This window comes from Bos taurus, chromosome 18 (assembly GCF_002263795.3).
Source record: "Bos taurus isolate L1 Dominette 01449 registration number 42190680 breed Hereford chromosome 18, ARS-UCD2.0, whole genome shotgun sequence".
Lineage (NCBI taxonomy): Eukaryota > Metazoa > Chordata > Mammalia > Artiodactyla > Bovidae > Bos > Bos taurus.
In genome coordinates this window covers 48112678-48129636 of record NC_037345.1, presented here as the reverse complement: position 1 = coordinate 48129636, position 16959 = coordinate 48112678, and the positions used below count along the sequence as shown (strand labels likewise).

Below are 16959 nucleotides of genomic sequence, written 5' to 3'. Positions count from 1 at the left end.
TGGCAAAACTATATAAGCCTTAGAGCCCGCACAACTCCACTTAGCCGCTGGGGAATACAAATGTGTCTCCTCCTGCTCCATACCCTTCTCTGGCTCCCCAGTGCTCTCAGGAGCTAAATTGAGCGCTTTTTACAGAGAACTCCATTTCCCATCGGCCTCTTCGCACGACACCTACATTTCCCAGCATGCACGACAGCTCCCACTACACGGATTCTTCCCGGCTCCGCCCTCCTTGCCCTGCAGGCCTGACTCTTGCCTTACGTCACCGGCCTCCAAACTCTCCTCTTACCGCCAACTTCTCTAGGCCGCCGTGAGAGGGCGTGGCTTTTGGGCGATCGAGGCGCCCATTGGCTGCCGTGTTGCCGGTAGGGCGTGGTTACGGGAGCCGGGCGGGCACATTTCGAACCGTGGCTGGGGCGGCGGCTGCGGCGGCTGCGGCTACGGCGGCGAAAGATGAACCCGGGAGGCTTGGCGGCGGTGGGGACGCCCCGGCAGCGTAAGTGGCGTACGTGGCCGACCGAAGCGATCGGGAGGGCGGGGCGTGGCGGGGCCGCCTCGGCAGTTGGCGAGGTCGCCACAGGTCAGAGTTCACGAGGTCAGGGAGCTACGACGTGTGCACGGCGCAGGGATGCCAGGTCGGGTAGGGGGCGCGTTGGGGTCGATTCGTCTTTTCTTTAGGAAATTCCTTTAGAAGAAAACAAGTTTGGGCAAGATATTGTGTGATGTGCAGAAAAACGCGACTTCCATTCATTTGTAGTTAGCCCTCTGGCCGCTCTCCGCCCTTCCGTGGCCTTGCGCGGTTGCCCACGCACCATAGGAAGGCGTTTATAGTCCTATAGCCCTACGTGATCGCAGAGGGCCGCGTTTACTCCTCGTTTAAGATTTGAACCTGGATTTACTGTGCTGTTTTCCCGTGTCTGTGCATTTCTATCTCTTAGTTCCTCTTCATCTCCAGGAGCGTCCGTGCATCTCATTTATTCATTCAGCGTATCTTGCTTCAACTCACTTGTGCCAGGCCCTGTGCTGGTGGAATTTGAATACCCAGTGGTAGCCTACAACTTGACAACTTACAGCGCAGAATTTAGTGGGCAGACAGACACTACACTCGGAAGTAAACTAATCAGCAAGATAATTTGGGAAGTAATTAGAACTGTAAAGGGAGTAAATTGGAAATTGATGGGGTGGGGGGGAGTTGAGTAGGCCTCAAGTCATGATGCCTGCATTCCTCCCTTCAACCGTTGTTAAGATACCTGGTTGGCCCTCTAGTAGGGGATCTTGGGGACACAGACGTGCCCATCAGTCCTGCTTCCTGTCTTCATGGAGCTACCAGTACAAAGCGGAAGACAGCAACAGTCTAGTGTGATGGAGCTATGTGCAGGCATAGGGCTCAGGGCTGGGATGGGGGAAGCACAGTCAGAGAGCTTATGACTGGGATGGAGGTGTGTGTTAGCCAGATTAGGAAACTTGACCCAGCCCTGCCATGTCAGTGAAGCTTCCTGGAAGAGATACAGCTGATGAGGAGGAATGAGAAGGGGATTTGTGATGGGAGGGAAAAGCCTGGGAGGCTTGTGCTGAGTAAACAAGTAGACAAGATAGATTTAGAAATTGTATTAACTGCTTAAAAGAGAAAAAAGAACCACTGGATATTATGAGAAAGAGCAAGGTAGGGCTAGGGCTTCATATGGAGGATAAGGAAGGTCTCTTGAGAAGGAGTCTTTTGAGCTGAGGCCAGGTGCTCTATTGGCCGGTGTTAATTGTGGGAACGTGTTCTAGGGTGATAGCACTGTCTATTCTAAAGCTTGAGGAGGCGAGGAGCTTGGCAGGGTCAGGGCCCGAGAGGTGGAGGCCCTTGTGGCCAGGTGGAATGAGTTCCAAGAGAGGTAACAAACCAGGGTGGTTGGCAGGGCTGGGTCATGCAGGGCCTCATAGGCATTTGGGTCTTATTCTCAGTGCAGTGGGCAATGATCTTAGGCAGAGGGCATGAAATAATCTCTGCTGGGTCCAGGGATGAACAGGGGAACCTGGTAGGACATTTAATTCAGGTGCAAGATGACAAAATCTGAGAAAGGAGGGTAACATTGAGACATGGTGGCTGAGAACCAATGTCAGAGGTAAAGGCCCAGGGGTAGCCAGAGGGCCATGGCAGGATATGGTGGCTAGAGACAGCCCAGGGCATCAGGTGGGTGGCTTTGAAAGCCTGGAGTGTGGTGAGATTGCCCTAGGTAAGAGGCAGAAGACAAGGGTAAGGGTGAAAAATTGGGTCACACAGTTCAGGGAGCTGGAGAGAAACCAGTGACTGAGGGACTGATCGGACCATCAGCTCCATAAGGGCGTGAGCGGTTCCCTTTTGTTCACTGCTGTATCCACTTTGCCTGCCAGCAGAGCCTAACACACAGAGGGGCTCAGTCGATGTTTGTGGGACTCCAACAGGAGAGAGAAAAAGGTAGTACGGTGTCTCAGAAGCCAGGAAAGCAGATACTGAGTCAGAGGTTGGCATTTGTGGCAAGGGCCTCTGTGCTGCCAAGGGCCTTACATGCTGGTGCATTTAAGGGACCAGTGAGAGCAGAACCCCAACTGCCAAGGTCAGAGGTGGTGACAAAGAGGAAGGGAGGGCTTATGCCAAAGCTTTCAGGAAACCAGCCCTTTGGCCAGAAGTGGGAGAGGGAAAGAGAAGTGGTGCTCAGGGACAAGTGGGCCAGGGCTGGCGCTATTGGCTTTGAGATCGAGGACTTCCCTGGGTCTGTTTTCAGGCTACACATAATGAAGAGGAAGAGTTGAGGGGCTAATAACTGATGACAGGTGATGAGATGGATCACTCTTCTATGGGCCAGGCCAGGGGCTGAGCAGCTTATGAGTGTCACTCTGCCCCAGAGTGGACACCTTTCCACTGAGAAGAAAATGGAAGTGCGGAGAAAGCCATGATGTGGACTATTTGACCCCTCTCCCCCATCCCATTGTAATCCTACTGCCCTTTTCCCACCATGGCGCTTGGCACAGAGGAGGCACTCAGTAAATTTGCTGTGGAGGCATCGCTTTGGGTCAGGGTGCTGGAGCCAGAGCGCTGGGTTCAGATCCGCCCTTTTCATATTTCCCATCTCCGTAGACAGCACCCCACCCACTCAGGCCGGAATCTGGGAAGACAACGTGGATTCCTCCCTCTTCCTTACCCTCCCCCAGCCAAGCACACTTCCTGAAATCCTGCCCTACCTCCAGATTCATCCAGAAGCAGTGACCCCCTTGCCCCCCTCCCAATGCCCACCTCATCCATCTCTCCTACCTGGACCATCTCCTCGCCTCTTTCCTCTCCTCTCCCTAACCCGGCCTCCCCAGCCTGTTGCCCATATGAAGCAGAGGGACCTTTCGAAAACTTGAGACCCAGCTCTGCTTCATGCTATCTGTATGATTTGGGGCAAGGACCTGAACCTCTTTGGGGGCATCCCATCTGTAAAGGAGAAGGCAATGGCAACCCACTCCAGTACTCTTGCCTGAAATATCCCATGGACTGAGGAGCCTGATAGGCTATAGTCCATTGGATCGTGAAGAGTCGGACATGACTGAGCGACTTCACTTTCACCTTTCACTTTCATGCATTGGAGAAGGAAATGGCAACCCACTCCAGTGTTCTTGCCTGGAGTATCCCAGGGACAGAGGAGCCTGGTGGGCTGCTGTCTATGGGGTCGGACACGACTGAAGCGACTTAGCAGCAGCAGCAGCATCTGTAAAATGGGATGATAGTATCACCAGCACAGAATGGGTTATTGTGAGGATTAAATGAGTTCATCCACAGTGTTTAGAACATGGCCTGATGTGATTTCAGTGGTCAGTTGGGGCTTAATTATTATAATATTTAACAGGCCAACCTGGGATGGAATCCTGCCCTGTCACTCCCTTTGCACAAGTCATTTAGCCTCTCTTTATTTATTTATCTGTTTACTTACTTGGCTACGTCAGGTCTTAGTTGCCGCGTGTGAGATCTAGTTCTCTGACCAGGGATTGAACCCAGGCCCCCCTGCATTGGGAGCACAGAATCTCGGCCACTGGACCACCAGGGAAGTCCCCACTTAGCCTCTCTAAGCCTGAGTTTCCACATCTGTAAAATGGGAATGGCCATTTATTCATTCATCAGGTTTTTTTTTTTTTTTAAATCAAGTATCTACTCCAACCTTGTTCTAGAGGCTAGGGCTTTAGCCACGAACAAGACAGAACTCTTTACCTTGGGGAGCTCACATTGGAGTGAGGGAGACAGTGAAACAAGAGAAATTAAACAGCTAGTATGTCAGCTGGTGCTGAGTTCTATAGATACAAATTAAGCGCAGAAAGGGAATGCGGGGTGTTACCAAGGGAGATGCTGTTGTCGACAGGATAGTTGGGGAAGGTGCCATGGAGCCAAGACTTCGAAGAGAAGAGGGAGTCCTGAGGGTGTCTGAAGCAAGAGCTTCAGAGGAACTGCCAGTGAAGAGGGCCTGAGATGGACAGTGCCTGGTGTGTTCAGTGAGCAACAAGGCCCCTGCGGTTGGAGCTGAATGACTAAGAGGGAACAGGAAGAGAGGCTGTCTGTCTAGAGACTTTGCTTGTAAAGGCTTAGGAGAGGATTTGTGCACAGTCAACCCCACACATAGTGGCCGTCACTCTCATCATCAACATCGTTATCTGGAAGGATGGATGGATGGGTGGATGGATGGCAGAGGCCACCCAGACCTGACTAGACAACCCTACGTTCAGTTCGGTTCAGTCGCTCAGTTGTGTCTGACTCTTTGTGACCCCATGGACTACAGCACGTCAGGCCTCCCTGTCCATCACCGACTCCCGGAGCTTGCTCAGACTCATATCCATCGAGTTGGTGATGCTATCCAACCATCTCATCCTGTGTCGTCCCCTTCTCCTCCCCCCTTTAATCCTTCCCAGCATCAGGATCTTTCCCAATGAGTCAGTTTTTCGCATCAGGTGGCCAAAGGATTGGAGTTTCAGCATCAGTCCTTCAGTAGATATTCAGAACTGATTTCCTTGCAGTCCAAGGGACTCTCAAGAGTCTTCTCTAACACCATAGTTGGTTAGACAACCCATCTGACGTCCAAACCAGTGCCCCACTGTAGCAGGAGCCAGAGGGAGAGCTCCTGACAAATGAATAAGGCTCCTACCCTTCTTCCCCTGCAGCCTCGAAGCGGAGGGTTCCTGTGTCCCAGCCAGGCATGGCTGACCCCCACCAGCTTTTTGATGACACGAGTTCAGCCCAGAGCCGGGGCTATGGGGCCCAGCGGGTGCCTGGCGGCCTGGGCTACCCTGCAGCCTCCGCCTCGCCCCAGGGGGCCTTCCTGGCTGATCCTGTGTCCAACATGGCCATGGCCTATGGGAGCAGCCTTGCTGCGCAGGGCAAGGAGCTGGTGGATAAGAACGTGAGTGGGCCGGGCTGGTGGGAGGTGGGGGGCAGGCAGGGGCCGTGGGGCTGGGGCTTCAGGTTTGAGCTCTGCCTCCCCAGATCGACCGCTTCATTCCTGTCACCAAGCTCAAGTATTACTTCGCCGTGGACACCATGTATGTAGGCAAAAAGCTGGGCCTGCTCGTCTTTCCCTACCTACACCAGGTGAGCACTGGCCCCCCAGGGCACATGATGGGCAGGGGTAAAGGAGACTGAGGGGCAGGCCAGATAGATTGGCCCCGAGAGAGGGCTTGCACAGGGGCAGGCACCCCGCTCCAGGTCCTGCCTGCTCCCCCCACTCTCCCCACAGGACTGGGAGGTGCAGTACCAGCAGGACACGCCGGTGGCCCCCCGCTTTGACGTCAACGCTCCTGACCTCTACATTCCAGGTTTCATCCCACCCACCTCCACGCAGCGACCTCCTCCCTCCGGGCGGGCCTGTCTCGGGCAGACGTTTAGGTGCCCGGAGGCCCCGATGGTCCTTCTTCTGACCAGTGTCTGTGTGTCTGCCTCCCACAGCCATGGCTTTCATCACCTACGTCTTGGTGGCTGGCCTGGCGCTGGGGACCCAGGATAGGTAAGAGACCTGGGGTCAGCTGAGTGGTGTGGGGTTTGCGGTGCGGGGGGGACAGTCAAGAAGGTCTCTTTGGTTCCCCTGGGTCAGAACAGTCCTACCGTGTAGCCATTTAGCCCAAGACAGAGCCCTCGGTGTACCCTCAGGGTTACCTTCACCTCTTTCTTCTTCCCCACCCTGTGGCGGGTGACACTGAATCTAGCCTTCCCCTGGCCTCTCCTAACTAACTGCCCGGCCCCCACACACCTCCTGCACCCCAACTACAACAGGAAGGTCTTCTCTGAGAGGTGGGCCTGGCCATGCCAACCCCCCTCCGCCCCCTGCTCAGAAGCTGTCCCCAGACCAAGCCCCAGCTCCGGAGCCTATCACTGCCCGCCTGCAGTCTCTCTCTGCCCCTTCCCTTCACTCTGCTGAGCCACTCTGGTCCTCTTTCTGTTTCTGCCAAGGACCTGGGCTGCCTCCCCAGGGTCTTTGCACACCTGGCTCCCTTTGCTGAGGAGTGTGTTCCTCCCCACTCCTCATGTCTCCCCTGTGCTGGTACTGCTTCAGGGAAGCCTCCCCACCCTCCAGCCTGGGTCAGGCCCCCACCTCTTGCTCACAGACCCCTGTTCATTACCTTCGTGGCATGGAAAACTATTGTCATTAGAGCCATGAATTGTTGAGGCTGGGGATATGGCAGAGGTCTCCTTCCCCCATCAGCTCCTTACTCCTTCAAGCCTCAGCTCAAGTGCCCCCTCCTTTCGGACATCCTCCCTCCCCATGGGGTCACACACCTGCCCCGCCCTGTGCTTCCCCACATCTGGCCTCACCTCTCTGGGCTGTCTGTCACTCGGGATGGGATTTCCAGGACAGGGCCCGCATCCATCTTGGTCCCTGCTGGGTCTCTAGCGCCCACCCTGCCCCCAGAGGCTGTCCCCCCCTGCTCTGGGAGGGTCTGGGCCAGCCAGCTGGCTGACAGAGCTCGGGCGTCGCAGGTTCTCTCCAGACCTCCTGGGGCTGCAGGCGAGCTCGGCGTTGGCCTGGCTGACAGTGGAGGTGCTGGCCATCCTGCTCAGCCTCTACCTCATCACTGTCAACACAGACCTCAGCACTATCGACCTGGTGGCCTTCCTGGGCTACAAGTATGTTGGGTGAGTACTCCCCCTGCCTCCCCGCTGCCAGCCTCCAGCCCCGGGGCCTCGTCCTCAGACCAGCCTTCCCCCGTCTCCCCACAGGATGATTGGAGGGGTCCTCATGGGCCTGCTCTTTGGGAAGATCGGCTACTACCTGGTGCTGGGCTGGTGCTGCGTGTCCATCTTTGTGTTCATGGTGAGCTGGGGCTCAAGGGAGGGTGGAACTCTGGGCACAGGCCTTCTAGACAGAGTTGGGGGTCCCTCAGGTCATCCGAGCAAGGGATGTCAGGTGGGAGTTTAGACCTATAGCCATACTGGTGACCTGAGGAGTCCTGGAGTGGCTGCCCTAGCCTGGGGGTCTAGAGCTTCCCAGAAGAGGGGGATGTCTGGGGGGTTGCTGAAGGGAGAGGAGGGGCCAGCCAGTGGGCTCTCACTCCGCTTTTCTTGTACGGTGGGCTTTCCTTCCAGAATTTCCTTTAGGATGAAAAGAGTATAGTGTCCTTGAAGTAGCTTCTCTGAGAGTCCTTCCAGCTGGTATAGAAGGGCTGGTTAGGACCCCTGGGATACACGAGGCCTGGCTTTAACCCCAGGCCTTGCTGGATCCTGGGCAGCTCACTTCCTCTCTTTAAACCTGTTTCCCCTTTTCTGAAAAGGTGGTTGTTGTTTAGCTGCTAAATCATGTCTGACTCTTTGTGACCCCATGGGTTGTAGAGCCCACCACGTTCTTCTGTCCAAGGGATTTCCCAGGCAAGAATACTTGAATGGGTTGCCATTTCCTCCTCCAGGAGATCTTCCTGACCCAGGGATTGAACCTGTCTCCTGCTTGGCAGGCAGATTCTTTACCACTGAGCCACCAGGGAAACCCTTTGTAAACTGGGGTGATAATGATTCCACTTCAGGGTACTGAGAGTATCAGTGTGAGCAAGTGTTAGATGGTTCAGTCGTATGGTCATGTCTGACTCTCTGTGACCCCATGAACGGCAGCACTCCAGGCTTCCCTGTCCTTCACTGTCTCCCAGCGTTTCTTAAACTCATGCCCATTGAGTCAATGATGCCATCCAAGCATCTCATCCTCTTTCGCCCCCTTCTCCTGGATGACAAGAGACTGAGCCAGACTTGCCTGTGAGTGTTTGGGAGTCTCCAGCGGAGGCGTGGGTCGACAGTGGCCTGCCGCAGGGTCCTGATAGTAGCAGTCCCGGGAAGCGTGTGGCATGCTGGCATAAGTCCTTTTTGAGGAGATCACCCTTACCCTTACCATAGAGCCTATAGCCTACCATAAAGACTGCAGACTCTAGGATTGGGCCACCGCAGGCCAAACTACAGGGAGGGAGCACAGCCCCACCCCTCAGCAGAAAATTGGATTTAATGATTTACTGAGCATGGCCCTGCCCACCAGAGCTAGACTCCTGTTTTCCCCACAGCCAGTCCCTCCCATCAGGAAACTTGCAGAAGCCTCTTTATTTTCATCCATCAGAGGGCAGACAGAATGAAAACCACAATTACAGAAAACTAACCAAAATGATCACATGGATCACAGCCTTGTGTAACTCAGTGAAACTATGAGCCATGCCGTGTAAGGCCAGCCGAGACAGACAGGTCATGGTGGCGGGTTCTGACAAACCGTGGTCCATTGGAGAAGGAAATGGCAAACCACTTCAGCATTCTTGCCGTGAGAACCCCATGAATGTATGAAAAGTGTGAGAAGCAGAGAGCAAAAGCTAGTGACTGGTGGGCCAGATCTGCCCCACAGATAAACTTCAATTTACATGTCATTATTTACAACTTTAGGGGCGGTTTAAACAAAACAGTTGGGGAGAAAAAATGGCATTTCTGACTTGCGTTAAAAAATCGTCAAGTGCAGCACAAGCTGATGGTGGCCAAAGGGCCAAGTCTGGCCATCCTTTTGGACCGGGTGTTCACCAACTTAAGGCCCTGGCTTGGCAGTTGAGTTTGGAACCCTCAAATTTTCTCCCAAGGCCTGGGAGGACAAGGAGGTCCTCCCTGTGTGTTAGGAGATCTAGGAGAAACCCGAGGCCCCCAGAAGCAGACTTGAGCCCAGCCACTCTAGGAAGGAAGGGTGGGGAACCTGGAGTCCCGAAGGAGGCCGGGCTCAAGAGTGATCACCTTCCCCGGTCCAGATCCGGACGCTGCGGCTGAAGATCCTGGCGGAGGCGGCGGCCGAGGGCATCCCGGTGCGTGGGGCGCGGAACCAGCTGCGCATGTACTTGACCATGGCGGTGGCGGCGGCGCAGCCCCTGCTCATGTACTGGCTCACCTTTCACCTGGTGCGGTGAGGGCGGCCCTGCGACGCCTCCTGCCGCTGCTGCTTCCGGCGGCCGCCGCCCCCTCACCCCCACCGGCGATGCCGCCACAGCTCATCTCCCGGCCACCTGCCGGCCATCGGGGGCGCCCCGCAGCCCGTGCCCCTCCCACCCTCCCCGCCCTCGCCGAGGTGCTGAGATCTCCAGCTGCACAGGCCGCCCCCCAGCAGGGCGGCCACTGTTCCAGAAACAATAAACCGTGATGGACACGGCTTGGCCAGCTTCTCCTTGGCGCGCAGTGTCCAGCAGGGGGCAGGCCCGGCCCGGGAAGGGAGGAGGAGGCCGGGGACCGCTCACGGCGCCTCGCAACCAGAAGGCGACCAGGAGGCCGAGCAAAGGTTTAATGAGCCCCACCCAGAGCCATCAGTGGGAAGCCTTCTTCTTCCCTTCCTCCTTCTTCTTCTTCTCCTTTTTCACCTTGGGTTTCTTGACCTTGCCTGAGGCGCTCTTGTGCTGCTCCGAGCCGGACTGTGGGGCCGGGGGTGGTGGGGGTAGGAGGGGAGAGAGGGTTCCGCCGGTGAGTCCTCGGCCCGGGTTCCGGGCTGGGACTCCGCCCTCACTTGGGGCGCCGGGCACCCGCTACAGAGGGGGAAGCCTCTTACCTTCGCCTCATTTTCCGAATCACTGGAGCTGCTGCTGGAATCTGAGGCGCTCCCTTGGCCGTGGCCATGGCCGTGGTGATGCTAGTTGGGAGGCACACCAGTGAGGCGAGGGACCCTTTTCCCAGCTCCCATTCCCCCCAGTCGGAGGCCCCAGATCAAGCAGGGTCCTGGGGTCAAAAAGCAATTCCCAGGAATAAGGTGACTTACCTTCAGGTTATCAGCTGACCCGCCCTGAACTTTGGGGGAGCTGTGCTTGGGGTCTCCCACCTTGCCTGCCCCTTGGGGCTTCTTGGAGGTGGACTCCACGGCTGTAGGGAGAAGAGACATTAGATGGGTTGGCGCAGGCACAGAAAATAACCCCCCCGCCCCTCCCCGGAGGCAGACCCTTGGGTTTGATTCTGGCCCTCAAGCTCCCCACTCCACAGCAGCGCACCTGCCGACAGGTCGAACTCCATGGTAGTGAGAGAAGGTGTGTGTGCAGGGCCAGAGCGCTGGAGCAGGGTTGCGAGGGTATGGGGCGGGCCTTGGGAAGGGGCCCTGGGCCAGCCAGGAAGTTCTGAGGAGCCCCACCCAACCTCTGTTCAAAGTCCTTAACCCTGACTCATTGCCCCTCCCCAGCACCGCCCAACTGGTCCTCTCGGAAGCGGGGAGGGTGGAAGGTTAACTGCTATGCTGCCCGCCACCTCGCCCACCCTGTGTTGTTCAGTCGCTCAGTCGTGTCTGCCTCTGCGACCCCAGGGACTGCAGCAAGCCAGGGTTCTCTGTCCTTCACCTTCTCCTGTAGCTTACTCATATCCATTTGAGTCGGTATTGCCATCCAACCATCTCATCCTCTGTCGTCCCCTTCTCCTCCTGCCTTCAATCTTTCCCAGCATCAGGGTCTTCCCAGTGAGTCGACTCTTCGCAACAGGTGGCCAAAGTATTGGAGCTTCAGCTTCAGTATCAGTCCTTCCAGTGAATATTCAGGAGTGATTTCCTTTGGGATAGACTGGTTTGATCTCCTTTCAGTCCAAGGGACTTGGGGTTGGGAGAGGAGTATGGGCCGGTGTGGATTTCTGGGGAGGGGACTACTAGCACTGTTGAAAAGTGAAACAAGTCACTCAGTCCTGTCTGACTTTTTGTGACCCTATGGGCTGTAGCCTACCACGCTCCACCCATGGGATTTTCCAGGCAAGAGTACTGGAGTGGGTTGCCATTTCCTTCTCCAGAGGATCTTCCCTTACCCAGGGATCAAATCCGGGTCTCCCGCCTTGTAGGCAGACCCTTTACTGTCTGAGCCACCAGGGAAATCCAACTAGCTTCCCCTAAAGGGTCAGATGCTTGCACTTGAAGAAATGAGAGAAAGGGTGCCTCTGCATGCTCTCTGTACCATGATAATACTGACACTCCTTGTGTACTTTTGTGCCTGGCACTGTTCCAAGGGCTTCTTGTACATTAACTCACTATAACGTTGCCTCTGGCCTGGTGAGAAGCAGAGTCTGAAAGGAAGAAAAGCATGAACTTGGGAACCAGTCTCATGATTTGAAGTCCATCTTTATTACCTAGTAGTGCTGCCCATGGGCGGAGGAGCCTGGTGGGCTGCAGTCCATGGGGTCGCTAAGAGTCTGACACGACTGAGGCAATTTAGCAGCAGCAGCAGTGCTTCCCAGGGCTCAGTGGTAAAGAATCTGTCTGCCATTGCAGGAGATGCAGGTTTAACCCCTGGGTCGGGAAAATCCCCTGGAGTAGGAAATGACAGCCCACTCCGGTATTCTTGCCTGGGAAATCCCATGGACAGAAGAGCCTGGCAGGCTACAGTCCATGGGGTTGCAAAAGAGTTGGATACCACTTATCAACTAAACAACAACAGAATGATCTGGGGAAGTTACTTCCCCTCTCTGTGCCTCATCTGTAAATGACAACTACCATATGGCGTTGATGTAAGAATCAAATGGATTAGTTTCCTACAACCATGCCTCCACACAGTTACTAGCAGTACTTATAGTGTTTGGTTTTTAAGTAAAAGGTAGGTATGGTGGCTATCCCTATTTTACAGATGAGAAAACTGAGGGACCAGTTAAGATGATGAGGGGCAGGACTTCGCTGTTGGTCCAGTGGTTAAGAATACGCCTACCAATACAAGGGACATGGGTTCAATCTCTGGCCAGAGAACTAAGATCCTACATGCTACACAGCAGTTAAGTCCATGTGCTGCAAATAGAGAAAGTCTCTATTTCTGTGAAGTCTCTATTTGGCTGTGAAGACCCAGCACAGCCAAAAAAAGAAAAAAAAAAGATGGTGAGGAGCAGAAACAGTAATGAACAGATTAGAACTAAGATTCAAACCCAGGCAGTATAGCACAAGTCCAGGTATAGCTCAAATCCAAGTGTAGCCCTTTGGCCTCACCCTGGGGGAGGGAGCACTTAGTAGAAGGGACAGTCACGGGAGCCCAGCCTTCCCTCCCCACACTGTGGGGAGCCCAGATTAGGCTTAGGGATGAGTTGGGGGCCTGAGTCATTTGTTCCAATTGCTGTGAGGCTAGGTGTCCTTGGGAGTCCCTCTCCAGCCCAGCCCTTCCCCACCCCCACCCCCCGCCCCGCCTGACCTGGCTGCTGGACCTGCAGAAGTGGTGGGCAGGGCTGGTACTTAGGCCTGAGGATAATGACAATATCATTGTCATTGTCATGATAATGCCATTACCAGCCTTGGGCACTCAGGTCTCTGCTCCAAAGTCCATTCCTTAGAGGAACCTGCCCTGACTGCCAACTCCTTGGAGCCTCGTTACTCTGTCCCCTTTCCCCTGGCTGGATGACCAGCATAGACAGCCCTTGCTTCCCACTCTCTGAGATTATCTTTATTCTGATTCCCTCAGCACATAATAAATTTTATAATAAAATTTATTGAGTATCTACTGTGTGTCCAGCACAGTTCAAGTGCTGGGGGCACAGAAGTGAATAAAACCAGCAAAAATTCCAGCCCTATGGAACTGACATTCTAGTGGGGGGGAACATGGCAAAATGTAGAGTATGTTAGAAAAAGCTGGAAATGAAACTGTCCAGCAGCTGGTGAATAGATACACGTAATGTGATAGATCCGTTCATACAATGGAATACTATTCAGCAATAAAAAGGAATGAACTCCTGGTATTTACGTAGCAACAGCTACATAAACCTTAAAAACATTATGCTGGGTGAAAGAAGCCAGACACAAGAGACTACATGTCATATGACACCATTCATATGAGTATTCAGAAAAGACAATTACAGAGATAGAAAGTCAATTAGTGGTTGCTGGGAGCTGAGTGTGGGAATGGTGATTAGCTCTAAATTGGCCATGAGGGATCTTACTCCGTGAAGGCGATGAAAATGTTCTAAAACAGATCTATAGTGATAGTTGCACCACTTGGTAAAATTACTAAAAATCCTTGGATATTTGAAATGGGTTTTATGTAACCGGTAACAGCTTGATTTTTTTCAAGTAATATGTATTAGGAGAAATACAGTAAGAAAGGGAATTAGGTAATAAGTACATAGTATGTTTGGGAGGCACTGGATTTCAGATGAGTTACCAGGAAAGCCACACTGAAGTATTTTTTGTTAAGATCTGAAGGTCAGAAAATAAGCCACGCAAGCACAGGGAAGCATATCTAGGCAGAAGGAATGGCCAGTGCAAAGGCCCTGAGGCCTGTGAGCCTGCAGAGCTGGAGGGAAAGAGGTGGGAGATGAGGACAGATGACAGCCGGGGCAGGGGGGCTGTGTGAGGGAAATGTCTTGTAATCAAAGATATTTGGTCTTTGAGTGAGAAGAGGAGGTGAATGGAGATTGTGGCTTTGCCGACAACCACATGCAGGATATGAGAGGCAGTGTCTGTCTCTCCCGGCAGAACAGAAGTTTCAAGAGGGTGGGGGTTTCATTGCTCAGTGCCAAACGGTGTGACTCAGAGTCAGTGCTCCCTATCATTTGGTCAATTAGGCGACCTGCTGCTGGGCAGTGTGGTGTCCGCAGGTCTGAGCAAGCCTAGAGTGGCTGTGAGCTCAGTGTATCTTCGCTCTACCCCTTACTGCTCTGTGGACCATTTGGTCAGTCACTGGCCCTCATTGGCCTCCGCTGTCAAATGGAACTTACCTCACAAGGCAAATGGTTTTGCACGGAGCCTGTCTGGGACAAGGTAAACAGATATTTGATAAATGTTGGTGGCTTCTTTGGGTGTGGTTTGTTTTTTTTTGGCTACACTGGGTCTTTGTTGCTTTCTCTAGTTGTGGCGAGTGGGGGCTACTCTTGGTTGAGGTGCTTGGGCTTCTTGTGGCGGTGGCTTCTCTTGTTGCAGAGCACGGGCTTTGTGGAGTTGCTCCTTGTCTTGTGGAATCTTCCGGGACCAGGGATCAAACCTCCATCCCCTGCATTATCAGGTCGATTCCTAACCACTTCACCACGAAGGAAGTCATAAATGTTAGTTTTAACTGTGATCCTTACACACAGTCTGATGATTCATTATGAAACTGGTAACACAATCCCCACAGTATATGTAATTGAGCCCTAAAAGGAACTGTAGGACACTGGGCTAGTAGGGAGTGGGGCAGCAGTGTGAGACCTTCCAGACCCAAGATGAGGTAAGCTATTCACTACTGTGCTAAATAAAATGGGGTGAGTGGGTCCCGGGAGACCTTGGACTGGGCCTCCAGACCCCCACCTGTTCGCTTCATCACAATACATTTAGGATATGGCAGCTTTCACAGGGACTTTGAAGACAGAGGCTTGACGAGAGAGCTTCACTTTTCTCTCCAGCAAGAGCCTGAGCTGGTGGGAGTCCAGAGCAGGTGATGGGTGGCTCTGTGAGGTCATCCAGGAACGAGGTTCCCTGTCTGGGTGCTCTGCATCCCTCCAGGCTGCCGCCCCCAGGCCTCTGGGGAGGCTGGTACCCACCATCTGCTTCCCAGGAAGGGAAGGAAAGTGGAGGGCACGCCGCTTCCTTTTTTCTTTACTGTAGGAATTTGGCTAATCTCAAATGGCCATTCACACATACATTAAACACGTTGTGACTTTTTCTTTGGCTGTGTCACTTGGCACACAGCATTAGTCCCCTGAACAGGGATTGCAACCTGCACCCCGTGCGGTGGAAGCACAGAGTCTTAACCACTGGACTGCCAGGGAAGTCTCACCACTTCCTTTTAGACCCGATGACCTGGAGGCATCACACACCCCTTCAGTCTGAATTTATTCACCTGGTCACATTCAACTGCAAGAGAGGGAAATAAGAGTTCGCGCTGGGCAGCCACGTCCCTGCTAAAATCTGGGGACTTTTATTACTGAAAGGAAGAAAGAGAAATGGGATAAGGAGCCCATCTATCAATGGGCTGTGAGAGACCCTTACTCGTCTACTCTGGAGGGATTACAAATGGGAGATGAGATTTAAGCTGGGAAGGTGGATGTAAAGGCTTGGATGAAAAACACAGGTGTGGGCTTCTGAGACAAGACCACGTCCACCTGCTCTTTGGAGGGAGAGTTCCCCGTCATTCACTTCTCATCTTCCATGGCTAACAGAAGCAGAGACGGTAGCTTATGCCTGTCCTCCCCAGGCCCTGCCTGCTCCTGGCATCCTACGGTACCGCTCTCCCCTGCTTGTTTCCTCATTGTTTTCGCCTAAAATGACTTGGTCCTAAGGGTATTAGCAATGCCTTCTCCTTTGTAGGACACAGTTCCCAGCTGGCCTGCGATCTCCATGTCATTCACAGCTAGATCAGCTCACCCTTTCGCCAACATTTCACCAGCAAACATGCTTCAAAGGGTCACTCAAACCCTCAAGTTTTTACTTAGTCACTGCAGTTTAGGAAGAGATTTCTGGATGCCAACTTTAGCAGTATAGGACTGAGGAGATTGCTGGGATAGTCCTCCCTGGGGGTCTTGTGCTTCTACATGTCTGTGGATGGACACGCCTAACTGGAAGAGCAACTGCTGGAAGCCTGGTTTTGTCTCCTTCCTGAAGCTTACACGACCAGAGCACCCCAGTCCTATAAACATCATAATCCCCATCCTGGAATGTTTTCTTTGAACGTAACCACATCCCGGGAGATGGATGATCTTATGCACACAGTATGCAGGGTCTCAGTTTTTCCCACAAGACAGAAACGCTGCCCTGGATATTCTAGAATACTGGTAATCAGCAAATCGCAACAGATCATCCTCTGGGAGGTTCCAAGGAGCTAACAGCCCAGCTGGAGAAACCCAAGCTTGGTCTACACCCAGCTGACTGTTGTGTCTGGGGTTTGACTTTATTCTATTTACAAGTTAATAAATTAGGCTTATGGGCTTTCCCAGGTGGCTCAGTGGTAAATAATCTGTCTGCCAATGCAGGAGACTTGGGTTTGATCCCTGGGTCAGGAAGATTCCCTGGAGATGGAAATGGCAACCCACTCCAGTATCCTGGCCTGGAGAATCCCATGGGCAGAGGAGCCTGGTGGGCTACAGGCAAGAGTTGGACACGACTAAGCGACAATAAATTAGCCTTTTAACTGTTTCCAAAATGCTGGCAGAAGCCTTTCGACTCTTGGGTCAGAGACAGAAGGCTTTATTACAGCAGCAGCATAAGCATCAACCTGTGTATTGCCCTCCCTTGTCCCAGGGGGCAAAGCACAGGTCCAGATGGAGCCTGCACATGTGGTGACTGGTTGCATTACAAGAGAGGGTCGCTGGGCATGGAGAACCTGCCACTGTACAGCAGGCAGTAGGCGAGCCTGCTCTTTGTCCTCGAGGGAGCCACTGCTTCACCTCATTCCTCAGGGTGCTCTCATCGCAAATCCAGCTCTGAGAACGGCCCAGGTAAGCAGCTGTCAGGGTTGTCTGTTCTTGACACACTCATCAAGACTTGTAGAAGCAGATCTCCATGGAGGATGGTCTGTCCAAACACTGCACTTCGCTTGGCTACTAGTGAATTTTCTTGCGAACATGCCATTCTGTCA

General features: G+C 53.5%; 2 protein-coding genes across 5 annotated transcripts; one reads left to right on the top strand and one right to left on the bottom strand.

Moving 5' to 3' along the window:
• Positions 1-391: 391 nt before the first annotated feature.
• Positions 392-9635, top strand: YIF1B (Yip1 interacting factor homolog B, membrane trafficking protein). Of its 3 annotated transcripts, none has more exons than XM_002694967.6 (8): positions 392-496; positions 5155-5393; positions 5477-5581; positions 5727-5805; positions 5936-5993; positions 6965-7120; positions 7205-7298; positions 9241-9635. In XM_002694967.6, exons 1-8 carry the CDS (start codon positions 454-456, stop codon positions 9394-9396), a joined length of 930 nt encoding a protein of 309 aa, XP_002695013.1. In that variant the 5' UTR covers positions 392-453; the 3' UTR covers positions 9397-9635. The 3 variants fall into 3 exon arrangements, with proteins under 3 accessions (XP_002695013.1, XP_005219156.1, XP_003587299.1); XM_005219099.5 differs by having other exon boundaries at positions 392-505; XM_003587251.6 differs by lacking the exon at positions 392-496 and adding an exon at positions 536-635.
• A 109-nt stretch (positions 9636-9744) lies between these two features.
• On the bottom strand, positions 9745-12348 carry C18H19orf33 (chromosome 18 C19orf33 homolog). Of its 2 annotated transcripts, none has more exons than NM_001207046.1 (4): positions 10459-10583; positions 10233-10333; positions 10026-10106; positions 9745-9891 (listed from the first exon to the last, which is right to left on the bottom strand). In NM_001207046.1, the coding sequence occupies exons 1-4, from the start codon at positions 10478-10480 to the stop codon at positions 9787-9789; spliced, it is 309 nt and encodes a 102-aa protein (NP_001193975.1). In that variant the 5' UTR covers positions 10481-10583; the 3' UTR covers positions 9745-9786. The 2 variants fall into 2 exon arrangements, with proteins under 2 accessions (NP_001193975.1, XP_010813134.1); XM_010814832.4 differs by lacking the exon at positions 10459-10583 and adding an exon at positions 10815-12348 and having other exon boundaries at positions 9746-9891.
• Positions 12349-16959: the final 4611 nt, after the last annotated feature.

What these genes read in the sequence shown, in the direction of transcription:
- YIF1B (XM_005219099.5), top strand. Translation starts at nt 454, where the DNA reads ATGAACCCGGGAGGCTTGGCGGCGGTGGGGACGCCCCGGCAGCGTAAG. An exon ending in AGGAGCTGGTGGATAAGAAC is followed by an intron (nt 5,394 to 5,476) that starts GTGAGTGGGCCG and finishes CTGCCTCCCCAG; the next exon opens with ATCGACCGCTTCATTCCTGT. An exon ending in CTGGGCTACAAGTATGTTGG is followed by an intron (nt 7,121 to 7,204) that starts GTGAGTACTCCC and finishes GTCTCCCCACAG; the next exon opens with GATGATTGGAGGGGTCCTCA.
- C18H19orf33 (XM_010814832.4), bottom strand. Translation starts at nt 10,842, where the DNA reads ATGGCAATACCGACTCAAATGGATATGA. An exon ending in ACCGACTCAAATGGATATGA is followed by an intron (nt 10,334 to 10,814) that starts GTAAGCTACAGG and finishes TTCTCCCTACAG; the next exon opens with CCGTGGAGTCCACCTCCAAG. An exon ending in ATTCGGAAAATGAGGCGAAG is followed by an intron (nt 9,892 to 10,025) that starts GTAAGAGGCTTC and finishes CCGGCCCCACAG; the next exon opens with TCCGGCTCGGAGCAGCACAA.